Source organism: Oncorhynchus tshawytscha, linkage group LG08 (genome assembly GCF_018296145.1).
Source record: "Oncorhynchus tshawytscha isolate Ot180627B linkage group LG08, Otsh_v2.0, whole genome shotgun sequence".
Classification (NCBI taxonomy): domain Eukaryota; kingdom Metazoa; phylum Chordata; class Actinopteri; order Salmoniformes; family Salmonidae; genus Oncorhynchus; species Oncorhynchus tshawytscha.
In genome coordinates this window covers 6,960,530-6,987,232 of record NC_056436.1, presented here as the reverse complement: position 1 = coordinate 6,987,232, position 26,703 = coordinate 6,960,530, and the positions used below count along the sequence as shown (strand labels likewise).

Sequence of the window (26,703 nt, the reverse complement as noted above, 5' to 3'; positions counted from 1 at the left end):
GCTTGTTAGTAGTTCCTTCCTCACCTGTCTGTTTGCCAGAAGAGGACTGGCCATCCCTCTGAGCCTGGTTCCCCTCTAGGTTTCCTTCCTTCGAGGGAGTTTATCCTGGCCCCTGTACATCCTGCGTTGCTTGTTTGAGGTTTTATGCTGGGTATCTGTAAAAAAAAAAAAATAATAAAAAAAAAAACTACAACTGCTGATGGGGAGAAAAAATGCATTTGATTGTCCTCAGGCCTGGGCTTGGAGGAGGGCCAGCCATTGTTCAACATGAGTCTGGAGGCAGAGATGATGCTGGAGAGGCTGAAAGAGAAGCACCTCCGAGAGATGGAGGAGCTACAGGCTCAGCTGGAGAGCAAGGTGACACTTAAATATCTAGCTGCGCTTCAACAGAATTTCCTAAAGCAATCCATATTTCACTGTGCCATGTTTACTTTATCATAGACAGTTTGGGTGTAGCTAGATGGGGCAGTCCCCACTCCTTTATCGGAGACAGATTGGGTGTAGCTAGATGGGGCAGTCCCCACTCCTTTATCGGAGACAGATTGGGTATAGCTAGATGGGGCAGTCCCCACTCCTTTATCGGAGACAGATTGGGTGTCGCTAGATGGGGCAGTCCCCACTCCTTTATCGGAGACAGATTGGGTGTAGCTAGATGGGGCAGTCCCCACTCCTTTATCGGAGACAGATTGGGTGTAGCTAGATGGGGCAGTCCCCACTCCTTTATCTGAGACAGATTGGGTATAGCTAGATGGGGCAGTCCCCACTCCTTTATCGGAGACAGATTGGGTGTAGCTAGATTGGGCAGTCCCCACTCCTTTATCGGAGACAGATTGGGTGTAGCTAGATGGGGCAGTCCCCACTCCTTTATCTGAGACAGATTGGGTATAGCTAGATGGGGCAGTCCCCACTCCTTTATCGGAGACAGATTGGGTGTAGCTAGATTAGGCAGTCCCCACTCCTTTATCGGAGACAGATTGGGTGTCGCTAGATGGGGCAGTCCCCACTCCTTTATCGGAGACAGATTGGGTGTAGCTAGATGGGGCAGTCCCCACTCCTTTATCGGAGACAGATTGGGTGTAGCTAGATGGGGCAGTCCCCACTCCTTTATCGGAGACAGATTGGGTGTAGCTAGATGGGGCAGTCCCCACTCCTTTATCGGAGACAGATTGGGTGTAGCTAGATGGGGCAGTCCCCACTCCTTTATCGGAGACAGATTGGGTATAGCTAGGTGTGTGTACGCCAGGTTCAGCGGCTCTAACCACAAACCTGGGCCACACAGACCACACTGCATTGTTTTGTTCTGTTACAGCTGAATATGATTTATTTTTATTTTTATTTTTTTATTTCACCTTTATTTAACCAGGTAGGCTAGTTGAGAACAAGTTCTCATTTACAACTGCGACCTGGCCAAGATAAAGCATAGCAGTGTGAGCAGACAACACAGAGTTACACATGGAATAAACAAATTAACAAGTCAATAACACAGTAGAAAACAAAGGGGGAGTCTATATACAATGTACAATGTGTGCAAAAGGCATGAGGAGGTAGACGAATAGTTACAATTTTGCAGATTAACACTGGAGTGATATATGATCGGATGGTCATGTACAGGTAGAGATATTGGTGTGCAAAAGAGCAGAAAAGTAAATAAATAAAAACAGTATGGGGATGAGGTAGGTGAAAATGGGTGGGCTATTTACCAATAGACTATGTACAGCTGCAGCGATCGGTTAGCTGCTCAGATAGCTGATGTTTGAAGTTGGTGAGGGAGATAAAAGTCTCCAACTTCAGCGATTTTTGCAATTCGTTCCAGTCACAGGCAGCAGAGTACTGGAACGAAAGGCGGCCAAATGAGGTGTTGGCTTTAGGGATGATCAGTGAGATACACCTGCTGGAGCGCGTGCTACGGATGGGTGTTGCCATCGTGACCAGTGAACTGAGATAAGGCGGAGCTTTACCTAGCATGGACTTGTAGATGACCTGGAGCCAGTGGGTCTGGCGACGAATATGTAGAGAGGGCCAGCCGACTAGAGCATACAAGTCGCAGTGGTGGGTGGTATAAGGTGCTTTAGTGACAAAACGGATGGCACTGTGATATACTGCATCCAGTTTGCTGAGTAGAGTGTTGGAAGCCATTTTGTAGATGACATCGCCGAAGTCGAGGATTGGTAGGATAGTCAGTTTTACTAGGGTAAGCTTGGCGGCGTGAGTGAAGGAGGCTTTGTTGCGGAATAGAAAGCCGACTCTTGATTTGATTTTTGATTGGAGGTGTTTGATATGAGTCTGGAAGGAGAGTTTGCAGTCTAGCCAGACACCTAGGTACTTATAGATGTCCACATATTCAAGGTCGGAACCATCCAGGGTGGTGATGCTAGTCGGGCATGCGGGTGCAGGCAGCGATCGGTTGAAAAGCATGCATTTGGTTTTACTAGCGTTTAAGAGGAGTTGGAGGCCACGGAAGGAGTGTTGTATGGCATTGAAGCTTGTTTGGAGGTTAGATAGCACAGTGTCCAATGACGGGCCGAAAGTATATAGAATGGTGTCGTCTGCGTAGAGGTGGATCAGGGAATCGCCCGCAGCAAGAGCAACATCATTGATATACACAGAGAAAAGAGTCGGCCCGAGAATTGAACCCTGTGGTACCCCCATAGAGACTGCCAGAGGACCGGACAGCATGCCCTCCGATTTGACACACTGAACTCTGTCTGCAAAGTAATTGGTGAACCAGGCAAGGCAGTCATCCGAAAAACCGAGGCTACTGAGTCTGCCGATGAGAATATGGTGATTGACAGAGTCGAAAGCCTTGGCAAGGTCGATGAAGACGGCTGCACAGTACTGTCTTTTATCGATGGCGGTTATGATATCGTTTAGTACCTTGAGTGTGGCTGAGGTGCACCCGTGACCGGCTCGGAAGCCAGATTGCACAGCGGAGAAGGTACGGTGGGATTCGAGATGGTCAGTGACCTGTTTGTTGACTTGGCTTTCGAAGACCTTAGATAGGCAGGGCAGGATGGATATAGGTCTGTAACAGTTTGGGTCCAGGGTGTCTCCCCTTTGACTTATCCCCGTGCCATTACAGGTGATTGAATTTGACCAGAAGGTGGAGGAGCAGAAGATGGACCTGGAGACCCAGAAGGCAGCCTTGTCTCTGCACTACATGGAGGAGATCCAGGCTCTACACGGTGAGATGTCCAGCAGCCAGAACAGAGCCCTGGAGCTCCAGGCCCAGCTAGAGCAGGCAGAGGAGGAGCGGGCTGGCTTGGAGCAGAGGCAGGCTGGGGAGATGGAAGAGCTGGAACAACAGCAAGAGGAAGAAGTGAGTAGAGGACTGTGTGACCCAGTTGGTTAAAGCATGGCACTTGCGGGGGGAATCATGGGTTCGATTCTTGCTGGGGCCACCCATACAAAAATGTATGCGCTCAGTGATAAGTCTGGTAAATGGCGTATATTCCATTATTTGATTATATTAGGTGAGCAGCCTCGGGGAGCAGCTCCTAGAGGCCCGCACCCAGGCTGCCTCCCTGGAGGAGCAGCTCCTAGAGGCCCGCACCCAGGCTGCCTCCCTGGAGGAGCAGCTCCTAGAGGCCCGCACCCAGGCTGCCTCCTTGGAGGAGCAGCTCCTAGAGGCCCGCACCCAGGCTGCCTCCTTGGAGGAGCAGCTCCTAGAGGCCCGCACCCAGGCTGCCTCCCTGGAGGAGCAGCTCCTAGAGGCCCACACCCAGGCTGCCTCCCTGGAGGAGCAGCTCCTAGAGGCCCACACCCAGGCTGCCTCCTTGGAGGAGCAGCTCCTAGAGGCCCACACCCAGGCTGCCTCCTTGGAGGAGCAGCTCCTAGAGGCCCACACCCAGGCTGCCTCCTTGGAGGAGCAGCTCCTAGAGGCCCACACCCAGGCTGCCTCCTTGGAGGAGCAGCTCCTAGAGGCCCACACCCAGGCTGCCTCCTTGGAGGAGCAGCTCCTAGAGGCACAACAGGCGAAAGGTGAGTTGGGCCTGGACACAGAGATGCAGGAGCTAAGGAAACTACATGCCGCGGAACTCAACAAGCTGGACGAGGAGCACAAAGAGATCCTTTTGACCAGGATGGAAGAAGAGCGGGGGAAGCTACAGGCGGAGAGAGCGGAGGTGGAGATGAGGCTGTTGGAGGAGTGGGAGAGGGAGAAGCTGGAGTTGCAGCAGAGCCACGAGGAGACAGTGAAGGCTGGGATAGAGGAGGTGGAGATGAGACTCATGGAGGAGTGGGAGAGGGAGAAGGCTCAGTTGAACAAGCAGAGTAACGAGTCGTTGCAGACCATGTTAGAGGAGGCGATGTTACGACTAGTCAAGGAGCAGCAGAACAGGGAGGCCAGGCTCACTGAGCAGTGGGAGCTGGAACGAGCTCGGCTTCAGCAGTGTCGTGAGGCGGCTCTCCTCACCAGGTTAGCCGAGGAGCACCTGAAGCAGCAGGAGGAGACTGAGAGGAGGCTGAGGGAAGACTGGGACAGGGAGAGACTCCAGCTGGAGGAGGAATATGAGGGGGTGTTTCAGGAGCGGCTGCAGGAGGAGAGACAGAGCCTAAAGGAGGCCCACAGATGGGCCATGCAGGAACTGAGTGCCAAACACCATGAGGAGAGGGAACAGCTCAGCAGTCTACTGGATAAACTGCGGGAGGACATCGCTGAGAAGAGGTAAGACTGTCTAATTGAATCGGCTTATAAACAATTTCCTTTGTTACATTGTTTAGGGTTTATGTCCCAGCATTGACTATTTGTCCATTACAAACCTGCATTCTTGATAAAAAACCTTAAGCATGTTTACTTCATGTCAGTGTTGTAGTAGTAGAGACCTGTCTGGAGACCACATAGTGAGTGTCTCGGTCTTGTCTCTGTGTCGGATACATTTGTACTTGGCTTGGTCTCGGACAGTGTGGACTAGTCATTTCTTCCTGAGACAAACGATGTAAAAAGGTCATTGTCAGCTTCCATTTAGTCAGCGTATGAAACCGCTTCGCCAGGATATATATATATATATATATCTATATATATCTATATCTATATCATTAAAGTAGTTTGCAATATCAGTGGGTTTTGTAATGAAACATGGTGCTGAGTTTGCCTTTTTGCTCCAAATTTCCTTTAAGCTCCACAGCTTTTTACTTTGTTTCATAGTACAGATCTTCTGTTCCTGACTTTGTTTTCCTCTGTTGGCTGTAGGCGTGAGGTGGGTCGCCTAGTAGAGGAGAACCTTTTACTCACACAGAAGATGTCAACGCTGAAGGAAGAGTACCTGAAAGACAGCCAGAAGGAGATGCTGTAAGAAACCTCATGGACATCAGTTTCCTGCTCCTGGGGACCATTTTAATTTTAATTACCCTAACAATCTTCCCTGGTGTAGTGGAGGTTAAACGCAAGTAAATGCAGGTTACTCACCTTTTGCCCCAAAAAAATGCATTGAAAGTATAGGGAGCACAACTTTCTTCACTAACTGCCGATCAGGGTTTATCCACTTTAAAATAAATAAAAAATGTGTGTGGGACCGTAGCATCCCACCTGGCCAACATCCAGTGAAATTGCAGAGTGCCAAATTCAAAAACAGAAATACTCTTTATAAAAATTCTTAAAACATATAAGTGTTATACATCGGTTTAAAGATTAACTTCTTGTTAATCCAACCACAGTGTCAGATTTCAAAAAGGCTTTATGGCGAAAGCGGTTATCTGAACAGCGCCCAGCGGACAAATCATTACTTAAAAAAATATATATTTTACCTTTATTTAACTAGGCAAGTCAGTTAAGAACAAATTCTTATTTTCAAAGACGGCCTAGGAACAGTGGGTTAACTGCCTGTTCAGGGGCAGAACGACAGATTGGTACCTTGTCAGCTCGGGGGTTTGAACTTGCAACCTTCCGGTTACTAGTCCAACGCTCTAACCACTAGGCTACCCTGCCGCTCCCATTACAAACAGTTACCAGCTAAGTAGAGGAGTTACTCAAGTCAGAAATAGCAATAAAATGTATCACTTTGATGATCTTCATATGGTTGCACTCACAAGACTCCCGTTGAAATGTTTGTTTTGTTTGATAAAGTCCCTTCAAAAAACCTCTGTTCGCGTTTTGATCAGTAATTCACAGGCTCAAAGGTAGTCAAAATAGGCAGATGAAAAATCTGAAAAGTATCAGTAAAGTTCGTAGAAACATGTCAAACGATGTTTATAATCAATCCTCAGGTTGTTTTTAGTCATAATAATCAATAATATCAATAATATTTCAACCGGACTAAAAGCTTTGTCAATATAAAAGGAAAACAAAGGCTTACTCCCTCATTGTTCAGAATACAAGCCTGAAACAATTTCTAAAGACTGTTGACATCTAGTGGAAGCCATAGGAAGTACAATTTGAATCCTAAGTCAATGGAATCCGTATAGACAGGCAATGGAAAACTAGAAACAAAAAACATTTTCTCTCAGGTTTTTTTGACTGCAATTTCAGTTCTGATATACTCAGACATTATTTTAACAGTTTTAGAAACTTTGGAGTGTTTTCTATCCAAATCTACTTATTATATTCATATCCTAGCTTCTGGGCCTGAGTAGCAGGCAGTTTAGGACACGCTTTTCATCCGGAGGTGAAAATACTGCCCCCTACCCTAGTGAGGTTAACCACTACATCACTGCTAGCACTTACACACCTGATTCAACTAATCAGCTTATCAAGCCTTTGATTAGTGGAATGAGCAGGTGTGTTAGTGCTAGGGCAAAAACTCAAATGTGTACCACTAAGTCCCCAGGACCAGGACTGAAACACTGTTGTAGAGTATCGAAGCCCCGTAGTATGGTGCAATTTATATTTTACATTTCATTGGGTCGTTGAACTTGCACTTTTCTTCTCCCCCTATCTTAGCTTCAAACTGGAGCATTTCAGGAAGGAGAAGATTTCTGCGCAAAAGATGGCAGAGCGTTTCAAGAGACAGGTAGGACGGGAGTTTCAAGAGCCAGGTAGGACGGGAGTTTCAAGAGACGGGTAGGACGGGAGTTTCAAGAGACGGGTAGGGCGGGAGTTTCAAGAGACGGGAGTTTCAAGAGACGGGTAGGGCGGGAGTTTCAAGAGACGGGTAGGGGGGAGTTTCAAGAGACGGGTAGGGCGGGAGTCTCAAGAGACGGGTAGGGCGGGAGTCTCAAGAGACGGGTAGAGCGGGAGTTTCAAGAGCGGGTAGAGGGAGTCTCAAGAGACGGGTAGAGCGGGAGTTTCAAGAGACGGGAGAGCGGGAGTTTCAAGAGACGGGGGCGGGAGTCTCAAGAGACGGGTAGACGGGAGTACGAGGGGCGGGAGTCTCACGAGACGGAGTCTCACGAGACTGGTAGAGCGGGAGTCTCACGAGACTGGTAGGCGGGAGTCTCACGAGACTGGTAGAGCGGGAGGGTAGAGCGGGAGTCTCGAGACGAGACTCACGAGGTAGAGCGGGAGTCTCACGAGACGAGACTGGTAGAGCGGAGTCTCACGAGACGGGTAGGGCGGGAGTCTCACGAGACGGGTAGGGCGGGAGTCTCACGAGACGGGTAGGACGGGAGTAAACCAACTGACTTTATTAGCGATATTAATGTTCACCTTTGTCTTGGTTCTAGGGGCTGTGCATTGCACTTAAGACCGTTGTTCCTTTGTGCGAACACGGCCAATACACGGCAACTCTAATAAGTCTAGATCAGTGTCAGAAACATGCCATTTTTCTCTATAGTGAACTACTTTTGACCAGGGAATAGGGTGCTATATAGGGTTCCATTTGGGACGACCCCTAAATCTGCACCACCACCACCCCCCCCCGTAGATCTCAGTGCTTCGTCTCCGCAGTCAGCAGCTGGAGGATGAGAACGGACTGCTGTCGGAGAAGAACGCCCAGAATGCAGCAGGAGTGGAGGGGTTGAGCCAGCAGCTGGGGGAACTGCTCAGACAGAGTGAGAGACAGGAAGCTGTCAGAGACCAGCAACGTACCGTACCAGAGGATGAGAGGATGAAGGTAAATGATGAGTAGGTGGATGGTTCAGGATTTTTGTAGTGAAGCCCTTATCAACTTCCCAGAGTCGGGTGAAGTTGTGGCAAAAAACCCGGGGGCAGTCCCGGGTGGGGGGGGGGCTGACGGTTGGCACCGGGTGGGGGGTCTGGCTCCGGGGTCTGACTCCGGGGGGGGGTGGCTCCGGGGGGGCGGTTTCCGGGGGGGCGGTTCCGGGGGTCTGACGGTTGGCTCCGGGGTCTGACGGTTGGCTCCGGGGGTCTGATGCGAGGAGTGATGTCTGAGTCCAGTAGAAGTTAGAAGTAGGTTAACAAGCAAATGCTTATCTAGAGTAAAAAATGGCACGAGTCCATCTCACTCTGGTGAAGTTGATCAAGTACTTTATTGACAAGATCCCCAAACTATCCCTTTAAGGCTTTTGATTGTCATCACGTCCTGTTTCTTAATTCATCTTTGCTCGATTCCTCCTTGTTCTTCTTCCTCAAAAAATTTGTTGGACAAGATTACAACATTTCCCTGCTCTCTGGTTTTCCTCTCCGATCCGTTTTAAGGAGGAAATGAGGATAGAGGACTGGATAAATAGGACCCCAATCGCTTGTTCTCTAACGACTTGTTCTCCTGTATCAGATGGCAGTGTGTGTGACTGCCCTGGAGGCGGAGCTAACCAACGCTGTGGAAGGGACTGTACTACTATTGGCTAACGACTTGTTCTCCTGTATCAGATGGCAGTGTGTGTGACTGCCCTGGAGGCGGAGCTAACCAATGCTGTGGAAGGGACTGTACTACTATTGGCTAACGACTTGTTCTCCTGTATCAGATGGCAGTGTGTGTGACTGCCCTGGAGGCGGAGCTAACAACGCTGTGGAAGGGACTGTACTACTATTGGCTAACGACTTGTTCTCCTGTATCAGATGGCAGTGTGTGTGACTGCCCTGGAGGCGGAGCTAACCAATGCTGTGGAAGGGACTGTACTACTATTGGCTAACGACTTGTTCTCCTGTATCAGATGGCAGTGTGTGTGACTGCCCTGGAGGCGGAGCTAACCAACGCTGTGGAAGGGACTGTACTACTAGAGGAGGGCAAGGCCCAGCTGGTGCTACAACTCAATACCCTCAGAGATAAGGTGAGATGTGAGCAGATGATAAACATTATGTAGTAAAAATCGAATATAATAATTTAACTCACTATTTTTTAAATTTGTATTAAACTTTTATTTATCCAGGTTAGTTTAGTATTTTGCAAGAATGACCTACTTGCAGTTTCTGTATTATATACAGTATGTTACACATGGATGCAGGGGTTTCGGTACATTATGGTTAAAGTGGTTATACGGTACATAAAACCACACTCTTCTTCACTGTGTCCACCTGTAGGTAGCTAAGATGGGGGCTGTAGAGTGCCGGCTCTCCTCCCTCCTGCAAGAGCGCAAGGCTTTGGAAAAACAAACCCAGGGATTACGTAACCAGCTAGCCAAGTCTCAGGAGAGGGTAAGGGTGCTCTGGTTCAGTCGGGGCAACCTTTTACACTGCCTGGCCAATAGTAGTGCACTGTTATAGGGAATAGAGGGTGTCTTTTGGGACATACCCTCTTCAACCACTTATGACACAGTAATGATCTACAATTAAAATAGTTACTACTTTCATTCAATATCATCATCATTTATAACGTACAGTATATTCTGCGTGTGTCAAGCCAAAGACACACTTCAACATTGCAAGGACAATTTAAGTATTTCTAATTAATTATGCATAAATTCACTAATTTTATGACTCCTGTTGATTTGTGTGTTTAGTCAATATGCTTTGCAGTGTCAGCCAGTATTCATGTAAAGTTCCCAAGTTTCCAAGAAATCCTGGTTGGAAGATTCCTGAACCACAAGGGAATAATCAGGAAATCCGGACTCCTCCTCCAACCAGGATTTCTGGAAAAACGGGGAATTTAAAAGGGAAGTTAGGGGAATTTAAAGGGAAGTTAGGGGAATTTAAAGGGAAGTTAGGGGAATTTAAAGGAAAGTTAGGGGAATTTTGACCAAGGTGGTTTCTTTTAGAACCAGGTTTTGGAGGAAAGCCTGCAGTCTGTTGACCTCCAGAGCGCCCGTCTCAAGTCAGACCTCCGCGTGTCACAGCAAGAGAAGGACGCCCTCAAACAGGAAGTGATGTCACTGCACAAACAGCTGCAGAACGGCAACGACAAGGTGAGGCCTACTATGATGACACGTTGGCTGGCTGGTTTCAGGTTGGCTGGCTGGTTTCAGGTTGGCTGGCTGGTTTCAGGTTGGCTGGCTGGTTTCAGGTTGGCTGGCTGGTTTCAGGTTGGCTGGCTGGTTTCAGGTTGGCTGGCTGGTTTCAGGTTGGCTGGCTGGTTTCAGGTTGGTTGGCTGGCTGGTTTCAGGTTGGTTGGCTGGCTGGTTTCAGGTTGGTTGGCTGGCTGGTTTCAGGTTGGTTGGCTGGCTGGCTGGTTTCAGGTTGGTTGGCTGGCTGGCTGGTTTCAGGTTGGTTGGCTGGCTGGCTGGTTTCAGGTTGGTTGGTTGGCTGGCTGGTTTCAGGTTGGTTGGCTGGCTGGTTTCAGGTTGGTTGGCTGGCTGGTTTCAGGTTGGTTGGCTGGCTGGTTTCAGGTTGGTTGGCTGGCTGGTTTCAGGTTGGTTGGCTGGCTGGTTTCAGGTTGGTTGGCTGGCTGGTTTCAGGTTGGTTGGCTGGCTGGTTTCTGGTTGGCTGGCTGGCTGGTTTCTGGTTGGCTGGCTGGCTGGCTGGTTTCTGGCTGGCTGGCTGGTTTCTGGTTGGCTGGCTGGCTGGTTTCTGGTTGGCTGGCTGGCTGGTTTCTGGTTGGTTGGTTGGCTGGCTGGCTGGTTTCGGGTTGGTTGGCTGGCTGGTTTCGGGTTGGTTGGCTGGCTGGCTGGTTTCGGGTTGGTTGGCTGGCTGGCTGGTTTCGGGCTGGCTGGCTTCAGGTTGGCTGGCTGGCTAGCTTCTGGTTGGCTGGTTTCTGGTTGGCTGGTTTCTGGTTGGCTGGCTGGCTGGTTTCTGGCTGGCTGGCTGGTTTCTGGTTGGCTGGCTGGCTGGCTGGTTTCTGGTTGGCTGGCTGGCTGGTTTCTGGTTGGCTGGCTGGCTGGCTGGTTTCGGGTTGGCTGGCTGGCTGGCTGGCTGGTTTCGGGTTGGCTGGCTGGCTGGTTGGCTGGTTGGTTGGTTGGCTGGCTGGCTGGCTGGCTGGCTGGTTTCGGGTTGGCTGGCTGGCTGGTTTCGGGTTGGTTGGCTGGCTGGCTGGTTTCGGGTTGGTTGGCTGGCTGGCTGGTTTCGGGTTGGCTGGCTGGCTGGCTGGTTTCGGGTTGGCTGGCTGGCTGGCTGGTTTCGGGTTGGCTGGCTGGCTGGCTGGTTTTGGGTTGGCTGGCTGGCTGGTTTCGGGTTGGCTGGCTGGCTGGTTTCGGGTTGGTTGGCTGGCTGGCTGGTTTCGGGTTGGTTGGCTGGCTGGCTGGTTTCGGGTTGGTTGGCTGGCTGGCTGGTTTCGGGTTGGTTGGCTGGCTGGCTGGTTTCGGGTTGGTTGGCTGGCTGGCTGGTTTCGGGCTGGTTGGCTGGCTGGCTGGTTTCGGGCTGGTTGGCTGGCTGGCTGGTTTCAGGCTGGCTGGCTGGCTGGCTGGCTTCAGGTTGGCTGGCTTCAGGTTGGCTGATTGGTTAGTTGGCTGGCTTCAGGTTGGTTTATTGGTTAGTTGGCTGGCTGGCTTCAGGTTGGTTGATTGGTTAGTTGGCTGGCTGGCTTCAGGTTGGTTGATTGGCTGGCTGGCTTCAGGTTGGTCAGTTCTAATCATTCTATTTCTCTAATCACTATAACGAATGCTGGTTCGGTTGCTATAGAAATACTAAAACGGCCATCCAGTCAAATTGATGCGGTCTGAGCAGCTTGGTCCCTTATAGTATATTTCTATGGGTCAGAGAATGCTCAAGTCTCTCAGCTGATTTGTTATTGTGACGTCTGATGGGTTTTCCTGAATCAGAACCAGGTTCTGGAGATGGCCCTGCACTCCAGCGGATACCAGAGCCAGCAAAAGAAGCTGTACCAGGATGAGCTGGCCAGGCTGGTGGAACAGGAACAGCAGCAGCTGAGGCAGGAGAACGAGAGGCTGACCATGGAGCTCCACCACACCAGGGAAAAGGTGAGATTACAGAGGAAGGGATGGATAGATGTGACAGACTCATTCATCCATTTGACAAAATATCAACATAATCAGATCTGACTTGATGTCTCAAGATCTTTTTAAGTTTGAGGCTTAGAGGAGAGCGGTACACCCTGCGTATGAATAACTCTTTCAAACCCTGTATCATCTTCTCACAGCTGGAGGCAGCCATCTTAACCGTGAAGCAGCAGGGCCAGTCCAGCGTGGGGAAGACTGTGGAACAGGAGAAGACTGCTCTGAAGAGAGAGCTGGACGTGATGCATCAGGAGCTACTCTCTGCTCAGAACAAGGTCATCTAATAGGAGGAGCTACTCTGACACCTGCTCTGATTGGTTGGCTAGCTAGCTAGCTGATTGTATTGGTTGAGTTACATTTTCCCTCTCCATCAATAGTATCAACCTGTGGAGAAAAGGAAAGCCTACCTCCACATATAATTCCCAAGAAACTTGTATTCCTGAAGCAGTCAGCTTTTGACATTTGTCTGTTTGTAAAGGATGCGTCTTTCCTTGTTATCTGATGGTCTTGTGTGCCCGGCGTGATGGTGTGGTTTACAGGTGTGTGAGGTTCAGCGAGAGCTGGACAGTCTACGTCAGGAGAATGAGGGGCTGAAGACTCAACAGGCTCCACTACAGGCCTGGCTTCTGGAGGTCAGTTCTCTGCCAACCTTCCCTAACTTCTCTCTCACTTGTACTCTGGACTTTAGTCTACCTGTCAAACACCTGTCCTCTTTTTTTAAATGTCACCTTTCTCCCTTTTCCTTACTGTTCTGTAATCTCTTATATAAACAGTAAAAATAAATGTTTTTAACACCAACAATTTTCCAGAAACACTATAAAAGTTTTCCGAGCACTGGTGCCTCCTGTCCCCTCTAACACAGCCTCTATCCAGGAGGGCTATCCCTCTCTGTCTATCCCTCCCACCCTACATTATGTCCCCTGTCTCTACTCTCTCCCAATCTCTTTTTTCTCTCATGTCTCTCTCCCGACTCGCTCTCCTCCCTCCGTCTCTCTCCCCCGACTGTCACTCTCAAACTAAAAATAGTTCCACAAGCAGTTGTTACAACAACAAGAAAATAGCTTCAAGAGTTGTCCAGATACTGGTGGATTCAACTAATATACGAATGGATGTCCTGATCAGAGAGGTCCAGGACGTGAAGAACAGTTTCTAGTTCTCCCAGGGTCAGCTCGATGAGTTTAAACAGGATGACAGTAATATGTAAGTCATTGAGAGAGGACATCAGTTCTGTATGTGAATCCATGACAACAATGACAGAGAAATCCAATTTTTATCTCGAGGGACAATCAAGGCAGAACAACATGGTTGTGGACAGAATTGCAGAATCTCCACATGAGACCTGGACGGAGTCTGAGAACAAAGTGAGGGAAATGATCTTGGAGACACTGAAGGTGGACCACAGGAAGATTGAGGAGGTCTGACAGGACTGGAAAACCCACCGCAGGCCCAGGTGGCAGGCCCAGGTGGCAGGCCCAGGTGGCAGGCCCAGGCCAATAGTGGTCAAGTTCCTGAGGTTCAAGGACAAGGTAGCTGTTCTGGAAAGAGACGACAACTTGAGAGGAACGTACATCTTCCTCAACGAGGACTATCCTGAAGCTGTGCGCCAGAAGAGGAAAGAACTGATCCCAGACATGAAAGCTGCCAATGGAGACATTACTTACACCCTCTATGACAGACTCATTGTCCACCCGACCTCCCAGAAGCCTGGAAGGAATGAGAGAACCAAGCCTATGGCTTCAATCCCGCAGTGCGCACACACACACACACCAATTGTTTAATGTATGTTTTTTCTATTGCCTTGTTTGTTCTTTTCCATTTGGTTTCTGATCAGCTACCCAGGAAAGGTCTAAAAAAAATAGCCCAAATTAATATATGTAGCCTTAGAAATAAGGTTCATGAAATCAATAATCAGTATAGGCGGAAAATATTCAGACCCCTTCCCCTTTTCCACATTTTATGGTTACAGCCTTATTCCAAAAATTTACACACAATACCCCATAATGACAAAGTAAAAACAGGTTTTTAGAAAATGTTGCATATTTATAAAACAAATACCTTATTTACATAAGTATTCTAACCCTTTGCTATGAGACTGGAAATTGAGCCCCGGTGCATCCTGTTTCCATTGGTCATCCTTGATGTTTCTACAACTTGATTGGAGTTCATCTGTGGTAAATTAATTTGATTGGACATGATTTGGAAAGGAGGAGGTCTATATAAGGTCCCACAGTTGACAGTACAGTCAGAGCAAAAACAATGCCATGAGGAAGATGGAATTGTCCGTAGAGCTCTGAGGAAGGGCACCAGAAACATTATGAGTCATTGAAGGTTCCCAAAGACCACAGTGGCCTCCATTATTCTTAAATGGAAGAAGTTTGGAACCACCAAGACTCTTCCTAGAGCTGGCTGCCCGTCCAAACTGAGCAATAGGGGGAGAAGGACTTTGGTCAGGGAGGTGACCAACAACCTGATGGTCACTCTGACAGAGCTCTAGAGTTCCTCTGTGGAGATGGGTGAACCTTCTAGAAGGACAACCATCTCTGCAGCACTCCACCAATCAGGCCTTTATGGTAGAGTGGCCAGACGGAAGACACTCTTCAATAAATGGCATACGATGATATGCTTGGAGTTTGTCAAAAGCACCCTAAAGGACTCCCAGACCATGAGAAAGGTACAAGAACGGTGACTGAGGTTGTGGACAGGTGTCTTTTATACTGATAACAAGTTCAAACTGGTGCCATTAATACAGGTAACGACAGGGAGGGGGGGGTACTGTAGATTACATTTATCTTGACCAGGTCGCAGTTGTAAATGAGAACTTGTTCTCAACTAGCCTACCTGGTTAAATAAAGGTGAAATAAAAAACGAATGGAGGACAGAGGAGCCTCTTAAAGAAGTTACAGGTCTGTGAGAGCCAAATCTTGCTTGTTTGTAGGTGACCAAATACTTATTTTCCACCATTGCAAATAAATTAATTAAAAATCCTACAATGTGATTTTCTGGATTTTTTAAATTCTCATTTTGTCTGTCATAGTTGAAGTGTACCTATGATGAAAATTACAGGTTATCTTTTTAAGTGGGAGAACTTGCACAACTGGTGGCTGACTAAATACTTTTTTAACCACTATGTAAATTGTCAAGTCTTGTCTGTCTTTTTCGTTGTGTCGGACCCAAATAAGACTAGTTGTCGCTAATGAGATCCTATCAAATCCTCCATCTCTTTCCTTGACTGTATCTGTCCTGTCTGTCGCTCCTCTCTCTCCTGACTCCTCATTATCTCTTCTTCTCCTAACAATCATCCTTGTCTCTCTAGGCCCAGCTGGGTGGTCTGCTGCCCCCCTCCCCTCGCAGGATGCCTGGTGAGTGGAGAGGACAACACTGCGAGAACGACCACAACCCAGAGAACATACAGGTAGGAGAGATCAGGGCTACCCCATCAGCTCCTGTAGCAGGCTAATCACCTCCTGTAGCAGGCTAATCACCTCCTGTAGCAGGCTAATCACCTCCTGTAGCAGGCTAATCACCTCCTGTAGCAGGCTAATCACCTCCTGTAGCAGGCTAATCACCTCCTGTAGCAGGCTAATCACCTCCTGTAGCAGGCTAATCACCTCCTGTAGCAGGCTAATCACACCTCTAACTGGAAATCTATCCTCAGATCTTCTTCTAGTTCTTTGAATCAATCAATGCAGCTGGCATATCTGGTGATCTACAATCTAGCACTTAGTATACAGTATCTTCACCCTCACGGTGTTCAACAGCTATTTACTGCTACTGTCACACTTTATACACTGTCTATTCTACAGCTCTTCATCATATCCTGTTGATTATGGGAATACCTGACTCCTCTGATCTGCCTTGATTACATTATTATAGGAACTGAACCACAGACGCCTTGATTACATTATTATAGGAACTGAACCACAGACGCCTTGATTACATTATTATAGGAACTGAACCACAGACGCCTTGATTACATTATTATAGGAACTGAAACACAGACACCTTGATTACATTATTATAGGAACTGAAACACAGACACCTTGATTACATTATTATAGGAACTGAACCACAGACGCCTTGATTACATTATTATAGGAACTGAAACACAGACACCTTGATTACATTATTATAGGAACTGAAACACAGACACCTTGATTACATTATTATAGGAACTGAACCACAGACACCTTGATTACATTATTATAGGAACTGAACCACAGCCACCTTGATTACATTATTATAGGATCTGAACCACAGACACCTTGATTACATTATTATAGGAACTGAAACACAGACACCTTGATTACATTATTATAGGAACTGAACCACAGACACCTTAGAAAATGTCCCTCCATTTTCACTTTGGGGAATATAAATGTTTGAAAATAGAAGTGAGGATTGAAATGCCGCTTTTGGGGGGGGGGGTTCTGTAGCTGTGACATTTTGTCCTGGTTTCATCACCACACCCACTGCCTTGCCATCTTCATGTTTTATAGTGTGTGTTTTGTAGTAGTGTGTTTTCTAGTGTGTGTTTTGTAGTAGGGCTGACCCCATTTAGTCGACTGGTTGATAGGCTGTTGGTCAACCGAGATTCTTTCGTCGAGCAGTCGCAATATATTTTTTGTTTTCATGGTGCACCAAACACCTGTGGAATAATCCATTGCGAAGGCCACTGGGATGGTACAGTCCATCACTCTAAGAAATTGTATATGGTTATATTATGTCAAAAAAAATAATGGTGCAACACTAATAAATAATATTATTTTTATAACACATGTGCTCTCTCTCCCTCTCGCTGTCCGTGTTTCTGGAACATAATATTCAGTGCGCCGTAAAATTGACGACTTTCCCTTTGTTGCCATGTTAAGCAGCATGTTGGGATTGAGAACAGGAGGCGGCAGCAGCGGACACGAGGAATCAGCCCTTAGCCGAATTGTCAAAAAAAATTGAGGAGAGAGAATCACAATTTTAATTTGTTCTAGAATCAATCAGTCTAACATCCTGCCCAGACCGCTCGCGCGTCCGCCATCGTACGCATGTTGAGTTTGTTCACCCACATCAGACGCGATGAGGACACGCAGGTTGGAGTGTGGACCTCGGTTCAATCACCCACGTGGGTATATGCTCCTAAAAACCAATGAGATGGTAGAGGCGGGACTTGCAACGCGTCAAGCGTCACAAATAGAAGTTCTCTTAGTGTTTACAATGGACCAGATGGTCAGAGAAAATATTGTAATCTAAACAGCAACTGTTTGGCACACAAATACTCACACAACGCTTCCTCCTCTACCCTCTGTTCACTTGATCACCAGTAGTTTCATGAACTTAAGTCGATTGTCTTCCACAGATCTGACTTCCCCCTCCGGAGCGTTCGCCCATTTTCCAGTATGTTCACGTCATCCACATCCATTTTGCTGTCAAGTGTTACGACGTTCGGCTTTTGTTCTAATTTATTGACGTGGTTATGATGGGCTGTCGGTCCGGCGTCGCCATGCTTACATGTTTTGTGTGAAGAGAGCGAGTGTTGAGGGAATAGGCAAAAAAAAAAAAAATTGGTTCCTTAACAAATGGGGGAGCCCTGGTGAAGTGTACCTGCCTTCTCTCTCCAGGGTGCTGCAATGCCAGAACAGAGGGCCGCTCATGCAGACAGCTACCGGAGGATCGGTGGACTCTGACTGACAGCAGCTTGGCAGTTTCAAACATCCCCTATTCTGGTTTCCTTACTTTCCGTCTGTCCTCCTCACCTAACTCCAGCCCCACCTGATTCTCCAAGACTCATCTCTCCTTAATTCCCCTTACCTGGTAGTTTCTAACTCCCTCCAAACCTGTCCTCCTCACCTAACCCCAGCCCAACCTAATCCTCCAGGAATTCCCTGAATTTCCCCATATCCCACTTCGTTTGTTACTCTGCCTTCCGTCCTTATAGGAGATGACCAGTGATCTGAATGGGGTGTTAGATACAGCTCAGTGTAATGAGTGTATGCATCCACTAGGTGGCGTATGAGAGTAAAACAGGCTAGTCTTTTGTTAGTTTCCTCAAATCAAAGTGCTTTCTTAAGCTCTTAACAGTAGGTGAACTGTTGAGTCAAAGGTTCATGAAATATGCTCTGATTGCAGTAGATTCCTTGTTCCAACAATGTATTATGTGAAATATTTTTCGCGGTATTTCATATTGATATTTTTTTGCACTTAAACCCACATCACCAATATCAACTGATTTTTTTGATTTTTGTTTATCTTTGTCACATAGGATTTTAATAAACTTTTGTTGGTGAACATGTTCACCTCTCACTACAGGTACGGGTATATTTCAAACGTCATATTATTGCTCTCTTTTTGTCTCTGTCTCGTTCTTTCTCTCTCTCTCTCTTATCCTCCCCCTCTTTTTCTTTCTCTCCATCAATTTAAATTTAAGGGGCTTTATTGGCATGGGAAGCATTTGTTTACATTACCAAAGCAAGTGAAATAGGTCAACAAAAATGAATAGTAAACATTCCACAAGTTCAAAAAGAAGACATTTCAAATGTATTTTGATTTGTAAAACAAATGTATATATTTTTTCATGATATTTATCAGAGTGCTTTGATTCATGTAGCAACCATGTTAGTATTGTCACTGTGGTTCTTCGGGATCTTTGATAGTCCAGACTGAACTCAGAATAATAAGATCCCGGTGGTATCAGGGTCTTCTAGATAATGTCAAACCAGTTTTATTCTCTATTGCTCTGTGTGCTTCTGTTTTTTAGTTAATTTTTTAATTTAAATTCGCGTATTGTATTTCACTTTTTGTAGAATGTTTTTTTTTTTTTTTTACGTTTCTGGATCCAACAAGTTGGAAAATATAATTTAATATTTATTAATTTGTTTTTATCCATTTTATTTAGCTGTGATGTCACTTTTTCAATAAATGCACTACGATGTATTTCACTGGAAAGAAGCAAGAGAAATAAAGCATTTAGTTTTTTATTTATTTTTTGTTCCGTGGCTGCCTTTCTTGGCGTTATATCACATGTTCTGACAGTTTCCTCTCTGATTGTCCTGTTGAAACACATCTTTGCTATTGTATGAATATATTACCACATAGAAGACCAATCAGTTTTCTACACTTATTTGCCAGCTATGAGCAAGAAGCCGTAGTTTGTAGGTACTAAATGGCACGGGTGTTAGGCCCGAGAGGAAGTGCAGAGCCAGCAAACCGTGCCAATATATCCGCCAAACACTGGCTTCGAGGGCATTACTTTTAGACAACGGGTTACCAACATATTCAAATAATGATTTACCGATTTTCATTAATGTTATTTTGATAAATTTATTCATAGCATTTCATCCTTCCACAAGATGTAGTCCCGAAACAAATCTATGGTTGCTACCCAAGCCGTCTGGTTATTCCTAGGTTCCTTTCCGTTGCCAGAGATGCGACCCAGTCGTTCAGTCTTTATGTTCTGTATCTACGGACGCGACCCAGTCGTTCAGTCTTATGTTCTGTATCTACGGACGCGACCCAGTCGTTCAGTCTTATGTTCTGTATCTACGGACGCGACCCAGTCGTTCAGTCTTTATGTTCTGTATCTACGGACGCGACCCAGTCGTTCAGTCTTATGTTCTGTATCTACGGTTCAGTCTTATGTTCTGTATCTACGGACGCGACCCAGTCGTTCAGTCTTATGTTCTGTATCTACGGACGCGACCCAGTCGTTCAGTCTTATGTTCTGTATCTACGGACGCGACCCAGTCGTTTTAAGTATTCCATTGCCATACTGGAAGGAAACGTTATTATTCCTTGCTCGCTAGCTAGCCAAAGACGGCTAATTTACAGTCACGTCAAACAGTGCAGCCAGAATAACAACAGTAGATGCATTTGTTGGAGTTGGAGATTGAATTAGAATATTGAAACAATGTTGCAAATATCTGAGGCCATACGGTTTATGCAAATTTCCACTGTTGAAAACTAAATGCTAGTCTAAAAATAAATTGGATGTCTAGATGCTTTTATTGTGGAGATCAAGTTGATCTTCCCTGCCTGGGCTGATGAGACAGTGGATAGCGCAGGCAAATGGAACAGAGTAAATATTTTATTAACGTCCAAAGACTTAGCTGGTGGCAATTTGTGCAATAGACACATGCTGGTGATGCGCTTTTAACCAATCCGCATTCAGGATTAGACCCACCCAGTTGCTTAAAGCCAGACATGCAGTACAGTACTCCTAATTATTTACTTGTGATTTTTAAACCATACGTGTTTATTTTTCTTTTCATTTTTAACATGCCAGATGGTACATACAGATGGTTAAACATGCCAGATGATGCATACAGATGGTTAAACATGCCAGATGATGCATACAGATGGTTAAACATGCCAGATGATGCATACAGATGGTTAAACATGCCAGATGATGCATAAAGATGGTTAAACATGCCAGATGGTTAAACATGCCAGATGGTGCATACAGATGGTTAAACACGCCAGATGATACATACAGATGGTTAAACATGCCAGATGGTTAAACATGCCAGATGGTGAATACAGATGGTTAAACACGCCAGATCGTACATACAGATGGTTAAACATGCCAGATGGCACATACAGATGGTTCAACATGCCAGATGGTTCAACATGCCAGATGATGCATAAATATGGTTAAACACGTCATATGGTACTTAAACATGCCAGATGGTACATACAGATGGTTAAACATGCCAGATGGTACATACGGATGGTTAAACATGCCGGATGGTTAAACATGCCAGATGGTTAAACACGCCAGATGGTACATACAGATGGTTAAACATGCCAGATGGTACATACAGATGGTTAAACATGCCAGATGGTGCATACAGATGGTTAAACATGCCAGATGGTTAAACACGCCAGATGGTACATACAGATGGTTAAACATGCCAGATGGTACATACAGATGGTTAAACATGCCAGACGGTACATACAGATGGTTAAACATGCCAGATGGTACAGATGGTTAAACATGCCAGATGGTACATACAGATGGTTAAACATGCCAGATGGTACATACAGATGGTTAAACATGCCAGATGGTACATACAGATGGTTAAACACGCCAGATCGTACATACAGATGGTTAAACATGCCAGATGGTACATACAGATGGTTCAACATGCCAGATGGTTCAACATGCCAGATGATGCATAAATATGGTGAAACACGTCATATGGTACATAAACATGGTACATAAATATGGTTAAACATGCCAGATGGTTAAACATGCCAGATGGTACATACAGATGGTTAAACATGCCAGATGGTACATACAGATGGTTAAACATGCCAGATGGTACATAAAGATGGTTAAACATGCCAGATGGTTAAACATGCTAGATGATGCATAAAGATGGTTAAACATGCCAGATGGTGCATACAGATGGTTAAACATGCCAGATGGTGCATACAGATGGTTAAACATGCCAGATGGTAAATACAGATGGTTAAACATGTCAGATGATGCATAAATATGGTTAAACACGTCAGATGGTACATAACGATGTTACATAAAGATGGTTAAACATGCCGTATGGTACATAAAGATTATTAAACATGCCAGATGGTACATAAACATGATTAAACATGCCAGATGGTACATGCATATGGCTAAACTATGATTAAACATGCCAGATGGTACATGCATATGGCTAAACTTGTCAGATGGTACATAAAGATGGCTAAACATGCCAGGTGGTACATACAGATGGTTAAACATGCCAGATGGTACATACAGATGGTTAAACATGCCAGATGGTACATACAGATGGTTAAACATGCCAGATGGTACATAAAGATGGCTAAACATGCCAGATGGTACATACAGATGGTTAAACATGCCAGATGGTACATACAGATGGTTAAACATATCAGATGGTACATAAAGATGGTTAAACATGCCAGATGGTACATAAAGATGGTTCAACATGCCAGATGTTACATACTGATGGTTAAACATCTGTATACCTCTTCTCCATCACCAGGATGAGAGGTCGATGATGACAATGATGAAGATGGAGGAGCGTATGAGGGAAATCGAACTGTCGCTGCATAACGTCAAGCTGCTCCTCAAAGAGAAGGTCTCTCAACTGAAAGAGCAGGTACAGTTTAATCTATAGGCCAAATATAGGATTTACTATTAACATTATAGTCATTTAGCAGGCTTTTATCCTAAACAACTTTTAAAGGCGCGATTAAGGTTAGGTGCCTTGCTCAAGGGCACGTCAACAGATTTTTCACCTTGTCTGCTCTGAACCAGCAACCTTTCTGCTACTGGCCCACAACCTTTCTGCTACTGCTGCCCCTGTTAAAGCCCTCAGTCAGTGGTCTCTTTACTATGTTATCTCAGGATCTGTTATCACTTTTTCTATATTGGTTTTTACTGAGTGAGGTTACCTAGCATTGGGACTTGGATAATGTCACGTGAGTTGTTTTATTGAGCCCTCTGACAAGTTGTTATAAAATACATGTATGGAATCGATGCAGTGTAAATGTTTGATGACACAGTATCAAGGTTAGACACTTGCTGTTGTGACAGTTGCTGTTGTAAAAAGGGCTTTTTAAAATAAATGCGGTTGGTTGATGTTCTCACTCTGTTCTGTCTCTAGCACCACAAGAACGGAAAAGCTGATACGTTGATCAAGGACCTGTACGTGGAGAACACCCAGCTGCTGAAGGCCTTGGAGATGACCGAGCGGAGACAGAAAGTAGCAGAGAAGAAGAACTATCTACTGGATGAGAAGATCTCCAGCCTCAACAAGATAGTCAGAGACCTGAGCCCCTCACCCCTACCCACAATGCCCTACCATTTCACCTGTTCCTCACACTCCACCTGAGCCCCTCACACCTACCCACAATGCCCTACCACTTGACCGGTCCCTAAGACTATACCTCACCCCTACACCCAGTCCCCTCACCCCTACACCTAATCCCCTACCCACAATGCCCTACCACTTGACCGGTCCCTAAGACTATACCTCACCCCTACACCCAGTCCCCTCACCCCTACACCTAATCCCCTACCCCCAGTTCCCTACCACTTGACCCTTTCCTATAATAACACATTACATTTTGTAGAGCGCTGTTCATTTCCAGACGTAAATCCCAAAGCTCTTTACAGAGAAATCATTCAAAGAAAAAAAGCTTTAGTGAAAGGACTAAAAACATTAGGTGAGAAGTTAAGATGCTTTACTTTATTAATTCAACCATTTTAAATTTAAAAAAAATAAAAAAACACAACAAAAAAAACAAGCACACACACAACATGAAAAAAGCCATACATGCACAGGAGTTAAATCATGGAGAGTAACACACAATAAAGTGTGGGACTTATTTCCATTGTGGTCCTCTTGAAACAAGATGGCCAGGCACGATCCAACACGGTTGAACCCAGTATTACAGCGAGATATGAAAACAAAGAAGAACAACATCTATCTCATCATACACAAGACACACGGAATAGTAAAGGAGGCCACAAGGACGGAACCATACAACTTGAAACAGACAACACAACATAGATGACATAAACTGAAACACCGTTTGAAGAAGTGTTTCTCTGCGTTTCTTTGGGACTGCAAAGGAGTCTTTGAGCATTTGACCGGAGTGAACCTGAAGACTGTTTGAGGCTGAGGAGTTCACTGAGTTATTAGGGACCAGAGGCATTGAGGGTTTTTGAAGAGTAACAGGCGGGTTTTGAAGTTGGTTTTAAATTGGGTGGGTAGCCAGTGGAGGCTAGAATGGGGGTGATGGGGGCAGATCTCCAGGTTCCTGTGTGACACTGTTCTGCACAATCTGCATCCTGTGGATGCTTTTTGAGGGGAGACCATCAAGGAGGGCATTGCAGTCATCGAGTCGGTAGGTGACGAGGGAGGTAACCAGCAGGTTTGGAGAGAACATGTTTCTCAGGTGAATTTTTTTTTTTTTTTTTTTGCAAACCTATTTGTTGGGGGGAGAAAGTGAGGGGTCCAGAAGGACAGTAGGATGGAGTGGCCGCCAAAGACTACACTCTACCTGAGCCCACCTGTGCCCTACCTGAGCCCACCTACGCCCTACCTGTGCCCTACCTCCAGTCCCCTAGCATTTCGCTACAATCGTAATAACATCTGCTTACCATGTGTATGTGACCAATAAAATTTGATTTATTACCTATCAACTGGTCCTAATGTAGCAGCCAGGTGTGTGCGAGACAGGTGTGTGCGAGACAGGTGTGTGCGAGACAGGTGTGTGCGCGCGAGACAGGTGTGTGCGCGAGACAGGTGTGTGCGCGAGACAGGTGTGTGCGCGAGACAGGTGTGTGCGCGAGACAGGTGTGTGCGCGAGACAGGTGTGTGCGCGAGACAGGTGTGTGCGCGAGACAGTGTGTGCGCGAGACAGGTGTGTGCGCGAGACAGGTGTGTGCGCGAGACAGGTGTGTGCGCGAGACAGGTGTGTGCGCGAGACAGGTGTGTGCGCGAGACAGGTGTGTGCGCGAGACAGGTGTGTGCGCGAGACAGGTGTGTGCGCGAGACAGGTGTGTGCGCGAGACAGGTGTGTGCGCGAGACAGGTGTGTGCGCGAGACAGGTGTGTGCGCGAGACAGGTGTGTGCGCGAGACAGGTGTGTGCGCGAGACAGTTGTGTGCGCGAGACAGGTGTGTGCGCGAGACAGGTGTGTGCGCGAGACAGGTGTGTGCGCGAGACAGGTGTGTGCGCGAGACAGGTGTGTGCGCGAGACAGGTGTGTGCGAGACAGGTGTGTGCGCGAGACAGGTGTGTGCGCGAGACAGGTGTGTGCGCGAGACAGGTGTGTGCGCGAGACAGGTGTGTGCGCGAGACAGGTGTGTGCGCGAGACAGGTGTGTGCGCGAGACAGGTGTGAGCTGAACATGGATGGAACCATGTGTGTCTTTGGACGGAACTACAGCATTACACTACCACTCCACCTACTGGCATACCCAAGGCCCAATACTTGTACATTACAGCATTATCATCTACTCGGAGCGATATACTACAAAGCAGGATCTTTGAGTTCGCCGTCTAACTTTGATAAGCAACCAGAAATAACTGTTGATTTTATGGTTGATTAAAAAAAGAGAAAGATAAACCTATAAATGTATTTTTTTGTTTTTTAAATAAATGAGGCCATGCCCATTTTCAAGCTCATCTTTGTTACAAAATAAAACGTCATAATAGAATATTTAGGCAACTTAGCAATCTGACACTTTGATCCTGCTTTGTAGTGGTCCTGTTCTCACCAGTCCACCGCCAGTCCAACACCAGTCCACCGCCAGTCCACCACCAGTCCAACACCAGTCCACCACCAGTTCACCACCAGTTCACCACCAGTCCAACACCAGTCCACCGCCAGTCCAAAACCAGTCCAACACCAGCCCAACACCAGTCCAACACCAGCCACCGCCAGTCCAACACCAGTCCACCACCAGTTCAACGCCAGTCCACCACCAGTCCAAAACCAGTCCACCGCCAGTCCAACACCAGTCCAACACCAGTCCACCGCCAGTCCAACACCAGTCCAACACCAGTCCACCACCAGTCCACCACCAGCCCAACACCAGCCCAACACCAGTCCACCACCAGTCCAACGCCAGTCCACCACCAGTCCAACGCCAGTCCACCGCCAGTCCACCGCCAGTCCACCGCCAGTCCACCGCCAGCCCAACGCCAGCCCAACGCCAGTCCACCGCCAGTCCAACGCCAGTCCAACACCAGTCCACCACCAGTCCACCCCCAGTCCACCACCAGTTCACCCCCAGTCCACCCCCAGTCCAACACCAGTCCAACACCAGTCCACCACCAGTCCAACACCAGTCCAACACCAGTCCACCACCAGTCCACCACCAGTCCAACACCAGTCCAACACCAGTCCACCACCAGTCCAACACCAGTCCACCCCAGTCCACCACCAGTCCACCACCAGTCCACCCCCAGTCCAACACCAGTCCAACACCAGCCCACCACCAGTCCAACTAGTATTACCCCACCAGTCCACCCCCAGTCCAACACCAGTCCAACACCAGTCCACCATCAGTCCACCCCCAGTTCACCCCCAGTCCAACACCAGTCCAACACCAGTCCAACACCAGTCCACCCCCAGTCGACCCCCAGTCCACCACCAGTCCAACACCAGTCCAACACCAGTCCAACACCAGTCCAACACCAGTCCAACACCAGCCCGCATCTTCTTAGTCTTTTAAAGTATGAAAACATTGCAGATGTTTTTATTTGAATTATGACATTTAGAAACGTTTCAAAGTGCTGTTGTTTTATAGTGGAAAACTCGTGCTTACATAGCAGCTTCCATGCATATCAAGTTAACTTTTAATTTAATCTCCAGTTTTGGAGCATTTTAATTCATTCTCATCGTACTAGCTACGGGACAGCTCTGAGGGTTATTCTGACGTTCACTTACTGTCAGTTATTTACATATTTACACATTGTAGTGTATGTCACATACCTACCTCTAGAATACAGTACCTTTTTGTTTGAAGGTTTTTCATTCATCTTTCAATATAATATTAGGAAATATGTTGCATATAACTTA

At 46.8% G+C, this 26,703-nt stretch overlaps 2 protein-coding genes across 4 annotated transcripts in view; both read left to right on the top strand.

The window, feature by feature from the left end:
• The window catches only part of LOC112247868 (ninein-like), a 55,656-nt gene extending 31,341 nt beyond the window's left edge, over positions 1 to 24,315 (top strand). The window contains exons 15-30 of one of the 3 annotated variants that reach the window (XM_042325153.1): positions 233 to 357; positions 3,080 to 3,316; positions 3,471 to 3,920; positions 3,963 to 4,663; positions 5,189 to 5,287; positions 6,875 to 6,944; positions 7,797 to 7,985; positions 8,986 to 9,102; positions 9,353 to 9,466; positions 10,027 to 10,173; positions 11,962 to 12,120; positions 12,300 to 12,431; positions 12,696 to 12,788; positions 15,470 to 15,568; positions 22,152 to 22,268; positions 22,776 to 24,315. In XM_042325153.1, coding sequence (XP_042181087.1) covers positions 233 to 357; positions 3,080 to 3,316; positions 3,471 to 3,920; positions 3,963 to 4,663; positions 5,189 to 5,287; positions 6,875 to 6,944; positions 7,797 to 7,985; positions 8,986 to 9,102; positions 9,353 to 9,466; positions 10,027 to 10,173; positions 11,962 to 12,120; positions 12,300 to 12,431; positions 12,696 to 12,788; positions 15,470 to 15,568; positions 22,152 to 22,268; positions 22,776 to 23,003 — 3,077 coding nt within the window. In that variant the 3' untranslated portion in view covers positions 23,004 to 24,315. Of the gene's footprint in view, positions 1 to 232; positions 358 to 3,079; positions 3,317 to 3,470; positions 4,664 to 5,188; positions 5,288 to 6,874; positions 6,945 to 7,796; positions 7,986 to 8,985; positions 9,103 to 9,352; positions 9,467 to 10,026; positions 10,174 to 11,961; positions 12,121 to 12,299; positions 12,432 to 12,695; positions 12,789 to 15,469; positions 15,569 to 17,765; positions 19,126 to 22,151; positions 22,269 to 22,775 lie in introns of those variants that run through there. The other 2 variants (XM_042325152.1, XM_042325155.1) reach the window with 2 other exon arrangements.
• Positions 23,904 to 26,356, top strand: LOC112247869 (extensin-1-like). Its single transcript, XM_042326228.1, has 2 exons — positions 23,904 to 23,930; positions 25,400 to 26,356. Exons 1-2 carry the CDS (start codon positions 23,904 to 23,906, stop codon positions 26,354 to 26,356), a joined length of 984 nt encoding a protein of 327 aa, XP_042182162.1.
• The last annotated feature ends 347 nt before the right edge of the window (positions 26,357 to 26,703 follow it).